At 36.2% G+C, this 6,563-nt stretch overlaps 1 protein-coding gene across 1 annotated transcript in view; it reads right to left on the minus strand.

Moving 5' to 3' along the window:
* LOC112505211 (CCAAT/enhancer-binding protein zeta-like) overlaps positions 1–6,490 on the minus strand; it is a gene marked incomplete at its 3' end in the record, with an annotated part of 10,229 nt that extends 3,739 nt beyond the window's left edge. Inside the window, exons 1-10 of the mRNA XM_025109150.1 lie at positions 6,379–6,490; positions 5,438–5,534; positions 4,230–4,305; positions 3,424–3,492; positions 3,212–3,292; positions 2,469–2,540; positions 1,767–1,859; positions 1,179–1,364; positions 936–1,019; positions 203–277 (exon numbers count right to left, since the gene is read on the minus strand). Of these exons, the coding sequence (XP_024964918.1) occupies positions 203–277; positions 936–1,019; positions 1,179–1,364; positions 1,767–1,859; positions 2,469–2,540; positions 3,212–3,292; positions 3,424–3,492; positions 4,230–4,305; positions 5,438–5,534; positions 6,379–6,490 (945 nt within the window). The remainder of the gene's footprint in view (positions 1–202; positions 278–935; positions 1,020–1,178; positions 1,365–1,766; positions 1,860–2,468; positions 2,541–3,211; positions 3,293–3,423; positions 3,493–4,229; positions 4,306–5,437; positions 5,535–6,378) is intronic.
* Positions 6,491–6,563: the final 73 nt, after the last annotated feature.

A 6,563-nucleotide genomic window follows, 5' to 3' on the forward strand; every position in this document is an offset into this window, starting at 1 on the left:
TTGTTCTGGGGGGGATCATACCTGTTGGTAGCGGCTTCAAAAATAAACCTAAGCACATTCCTAACGACATTCCTAACGACATTGCCTTGGAACTCGAAAAAAAGAATCTATTAGAGGGGGAAATGAAAGATATTTTGTTCTACCACAGAAAATTATTTGATTCTTGCTTGGAGCATAAAGCACGATAAAACCGGTCACTGACAATCTGATTTTTTGATGAGATCTTATCGAGAAGCATCAATGCTTGAACTCCAACATTGAAGTTCTTTGAGTGAACCTGCATACCAGCAAGTGTGGATAAGGCCAAATAAATAATCAAATACGTGAGCATATTCCAACTGAGTTCATTCTTGGCCTAAAAAAAAGAACATAATAGCCACCTAGGAATAGAGATGGCAACAGAGTCGGGGATACCAGGGATCACAATCCCCATCTCCGTTCCCCACTTCCCATCCCTATCCCTATCCCCACCCCCCATCCCCACCGGGGATTTTAATTGTTGCATTTGTATAAGGCTATAAGAGTAGTTCAAAAATAAATATATCAATTGCAATACTTAATTATTGAAATTGTATGCATCCACATTATTATATCGCCAAAAGTTTCTCCGAACTATCAAACCAATACTATAATATCTTTTGAAAGTTCTCTCATCATCGAAGATTGATTATATTTCTTATATTTATGTGTTATATAGGGCTTGTCATTTTTATTATACTATACATATACATATATACTATATATATATATATATATATAATTATTAAATAAATACTCGGGTTTGAGGGGTATCCCCATCCCAGGTTAACAAATTCAGGGATTCCCGATAAACTGGGTTTGGATATCGGTTCCCCGACCATCCCTACCTAGGGAAGGAAAAATATCAAAAAATATCACACGCTCAGATAAGATGACTTCTATATTCGTAAGCTTACCAACTGAAAGAGCATTGGAGTCTGAGTCACAACAATGTCATCAGCTTCATTGCTTGCGACAAAAGGAAAAGCCCTATTGACTCCCTGTTAGGTTAAGAAGATAAGAAGCCATCAAAGCATGTGGGAAGAGAGCATATAAACCACGACATATAATATTTGAGAATTGTGTTTTTTTTTTTTTAGTTTTACTTATCTGCATCTAAATTTAGATGCAGATAAGTAAAAACTAAAAAACACAGATACTGGAGTTACACAAGCAGATACACTAACTGTTAAAAGAGCAGATAACAATCGTGAATCCATTTCAACATGAGAATCTGCAGCACTTTTAACATCCTTGTTTTTGGATGAGCTATAAGCTTTTTTCAATTCTTCTTTGCTCTTTTTCTCCTTATCAAGGTGAAGGCCACCAGACTCGGAGATAAGTACCTGAAACAATATACTTTGAGAACGTGGCATTATGACAGATAGTTAAAAAGCCATAATCAATATTTTCTTCATAACCAAGTTACATTGGAGACTTGGAGTGAATGAATCAAAAATAAGTTTCTTTCTCCCTCCACGACGACTCCCACTTCCCTTGCAAGTAATTTGCCAAAAATATGTAAGATTTTTTATTTATAACCTAATAAGTCATGATTGTTCCTCTATCATTACTAATAGCATTAGCATCCTTACAAAATTCTCACTTTCCATTTGGTATTTAGAACGGAAAGAGCCTATTGTCAATGAGCTCCAGCTAGGGAGGGAGTAGCACTGTAGATAGTGCAAGGCCCCAGTGATTAAAAAAATTATTAGTGAAGCTTTAAGGATGAATGTTGCATGCAATACCTTGAAGAGAGCAAAATATACATCTACCAATCGTTTTGCCACTTTTGGCCCATCTCCAACGTGACTTAGACGTATCTGGTTTAAGAAATTAACCTGTGTATAAACAGATTCAGTCGGATGCTGATTTGATGATTAAAAGAATGCAAAAATCTTCACCAGAAACTAGCTGCAACAATATCTGAGAATTACTGCATACCGGACCAGCATTTAACAAGTTAAAATGATAAGATAGCATATCAAGCTTTGACAAGCACTAGAACTAACTACAAAAGCTACACCATTACATGCACACTCTACTGCAAGCCATATGATATATGTAAGAATAAGAAAGGTGTTTCGATACTCCCCGAAAAGACACCATTTTAATCATTATAACAATACCTGAACTTGAATCACAAGCTTAAAATTCCTATTTATCTTGGCCAAATAAATATAAACATGAAGATTACAACTTCGAAAATGATGCCTACAACTAAAATGAAAAATAACACAACCAAAACAAAGTCTTCTAGACCACATGAAGGATGTAGCATATATTCAAGGTTACTAAGTACAAAGAGCAGGGGAAATCACCGTATCTATGAACAGTTCACAAAAAAAAGTAAGCTACTAACAAGCTTTCAAATTTGAGAATGGATGTTGCAGGCCAAGCACTCGTAGCAAGCAAATATTAAAAACATTTTCCATGTGCTAGGAACATACACCATGGTATTTGGCGCGCAACACCAAATGAGGCCGGAAAAGAAAATTGTCCACTTCGTCGACCACAACTACCTGTAAAATCACATGTGTGAGAAGATGTTGGTAAGATCAAGAAAAGTGCATTTTAATAATAAGAAAACTAGTATATTACTGTGCTAGAGTCTGAATTGATTCAATAAAGAACTCCCTACACACCCTCCAGATCTTTGGCATCCTATATAGTGCATAAATATTTAGATATTATGGCAGAAAAGAGCATTAAGCTAAACAGAGAACCTTCAAAACTAATAATTACAAACATAGAGATCAAACCCAGCTTGAAGAATGTAGAATGTAAAATTTTGTCAAAGAGTCATGCTGTAGCTATTGTAGCATCTTCTGAGTCAAATTGGGTGAATAGTCATCCTAGCATGACAAATCTTCGTCAATATTCATGCATAAAATGTGTTTTCATTACCGAAATCGAATTTTGATAGAACTTTACACCAAATAACTGAGGAGGTATCATTGGTTACATAAATCCAAGCCAGATTAGGGTGTATGCAGCCTTTCAGTACCATATGAGTGTCGGCATGCATACCAGGATAAAGTAGGGTAAATACTACAGCTTACAGGTTGGCATCATTATGACAACAACCAGAAATAACAACACATATATAAATAACACCTACAGCAATGTTCCCTTTCTTACATATAAAAAAATAGGAACATACAAGAACTATAGGCACTAAAGGATAGTATACCTTCATATTTGGATGGTCTGACAAAAGCTTTGACAAGAGATCATCAGCATTAGAGGCGGCCTTATTTTCAGGATCCCCTAGCTGAAGGAAGCAAACTTAGTGAAATTCGCTTCTATAACCACTAAGAATTGCAATGACTACAACATGACAACCAATATATATTCTTAGCTGATGGTTATTTCAGAATAAACATGAGATGGCAAGGTATAAACCTTATTTACAAGAGCAGAGAGCAGTCGGCGCTCTTGTTCTGACTTGCTCTTCAGCAACGCATAAATGGTCTGCAAGCGTTATGGAAAAACAAATTTTTTATTTTACTAACATCTGGGTGCATAGAGAATTTATGGTGAAATAGTAGATGTGAAAGAAATCAATTGGTTGACGAGTGCCACAACTCGCAAGAAAAAACATGTAATGTACAAGCCAACTAAACATTAGAAACAAAAGATGAAAAAGATGCCGTGCTTCAAATGGTGAATATAAACAAGTGCTTATGAGCTTATCTAGTAACTTAATGATATGGTAGTAAATTTAAGTATCAAAACTAACTGCATCAAGGTACTGGAGGGAATGCAAAATTCTTGAGATTGCAACATGTTAAGCTGCAGTACTCCAACTATAAAGGTAATTTTAAAAGCATGATAAGCAACATTTGCCATCTACAAGAGAATGACAAAAGGCTACGCAATTTCACAGAACCCATCTTAGTATGACAACAGGACGTTCAAATTAGTATGGCTTCTGAGACTTGCTCATACACTTGGTAAACCAACAGTGTGGATATGTTAACCACAGTATAATGCATCCACTTTTGTCCTTTGGAATAACAACTTTGTGTGAAAAACAAGAAAGGGAAAGAACTATATGGTTACAKAATAGCTATTCTATAAGTTGCAAAATACACCGGATAAAGAAAACCAACAAAATACCAGCCACCATCAACAATGATTCACTGGACACAGACGCTAAAACTACTAATGAACTTTGGCAAAGCACACAAACATGAAGGCAAACAGACCTTCAATGCTTTATCCTTCAGTGTAGCTAGTACATCTCTAGATGCTTCTTCAAGCGCAAATATATACCGCTCATACCTGCATTAAACCATGAAAAAACCTGTCAAGTGAATGTACAAGTGTCCTTGTCTTTTCTTTAATGTGTTTTTACTTTCAGCTGCAGTAGGGGTCATATAGAAGTGTAACTTAGTGAAACCATTTCGAAAAATAGTTTCCTCAATGCACCAGTCACATGAACATCTTGATGCAACAATCACAAAGTATACCAAGGTGGTTGTAACAACACACATCTTCGTGAGGAACCTAGTTCTCAGTTAAATATGTGTATATCTTTTATCTAGTTGTTCCTTATTCCGTATAGCTTAACTTCTCACATGTACACTTTCCACATGCTTTTGAAATCTGATGAGTACTATCTTCATATTCATCTGTTACTGCAGCTTAACTTCTCACATTTCCACCTTCCACATGGTACTTCAAGAAGACGACCGCAAAAAGCATTTAGTGGGTTTCAATTTTTCAAGTCAGAAACTCACTTCTATTTTATTTGCTTTTAGAAAAGTTTAGAATGAAATTTAAGTGCTAAAGTAATCACCATGGCATGGTGTCATTCCAAACAAATATATAGTGATTATAAACCCTTCACTAGTTATTCTACATTCTCCTTCACCCTCATAACAGCAAAATTATCACACATTTTTTCCTTCTGCCCTCATAAAAGTAAACCTATCACCATCCATGTAATCAAGTTGCGTGAACAACCAGTTCATAGTTTCTAGGAACCAACCAACTTTTACATGATGTCGTACTCATTGCATCCCCAGCGAATATACTTGAGGCTTGAGCCCTAAATATGTTTCAATGAGGTCTTACAGAAACATACATGCCAACCTTGATATTTGTAACTAGAGGTAGAGATGCATCATGCATGCTACTGGCTAGGCTACCCCTGAGAGTTTCTCAAGGAAGTTGCTTCCTTCAAATATTCCGATTGACATGAAAAATCTATGATTAAGATAGGTAGAGTTTAATTAACTGACCAAAACTGCTATAGTTTTTTAAAAACCCGAGGAAGAAAACCACTCTTGGGGCCTGAGCATCTAAATTGTTTACGATGGATTATTGATTTCATTCTAAAAGGTATAGCAAGCAACAACTACATAACAATAGTTGCAAACCAGAAAGAGGAATACAAGGTTCAGGCATGCACCTCTGTTTTAGGCATTCCTCCCAATGCCAGAACAGTAGAAGGGAATTCCCATCCTTTGAGTCAGGAAGGTAATTAAGAGGCTGTTGAATGTCCTCAGCTTACGATCAGGTAAGAGAAGACATAACAATTAATCATAACATAAGAGGCAAAAAAATAAGAATCTTTCTGATCTCTAAAATGTGACTATCAAATTGCCTTAGTTCATACTATTACAATCTCAACATCTGCAAGCACTGTCCTAGAACTGCACATGCTGGAAATCTAATAAGAAAACACCTTACAGAAATGTGAAGCTGATTGTAATTGGTGATCACAGAGTAGATACAACCACACAGTGACAGCCAGGTAATATAATTATGACCTACAAATACTTATTTAACTGATTAACCAAATAGTCAGTGCAAATCTTGATATAAACATTTCTTTCAGTGCTTCAAATCCCGTAAAGGCATAACGCTTGCCAACTTTTGATGTCACCATACCTGCAATTCACATTCACCAATAGCAAAGACACAAATGGATAAGGTTAGCATATCTATCGATTCCAAAGAAAGACAGCTGATCTATATTAACAACTAATACTGTAAGTCTATCCACAAATTGGTTTTGATTATAGCAACATCTATTCTCCACCGAACATGAATACATCTTTGTCCTATCACTGGAAAACTCCATCATGACAATATGCAACAGTTAGATTAGTACTTTATCTAGGCAAATAGTCAAAAAATAGTTATGTCTCAATCTCCCACACGTAGTTTTTCATTTCGTTTTCCACAACTGACTGTAAAATTTTGAAGTCAAATTTCATCTAATTCAAGTTTGAAGAGATCAAGTCTTTAAAGCGTGTACACAGTGCATTCCATTTTCGAACTAGCAAAAGCATGACTAGAATAATGCATAAACGGCGCATTGAAGATAATTTCATTGGAGAAATGTACCTAGAATTGCATCAATTGACCTGATATTTGCAATTGGATTGTCCCCAACCAAAACCGAGAACGCAGACACCTTATCAGTCACGGTCCCCGACCGCTGTGTGGCCAACACCATCTTAACATCCCCACTCTGCCCCCTGGACAACTCGTTATCATGTACGTACTGCGCCAACAACCTCTCTGCAAGA

This window comes from Cynara cardunculus, unplaced genomic scaffold (assembly GCF_001531365.2).
Source record: "Cynara cardunculus var. scolymus isolate 2C unplaced genomic scaffold, CcrdV1 Un_Scaffold_9077, whole genome shotgun sequence".
NCBI classification, from domain to species: domain Eukaryota; kingdom Viridiplantae; phylum Streptophyta; class Magnoliopsida; order Asterales; family Asteraceae; genus Cynara; species Cynara cardunculus.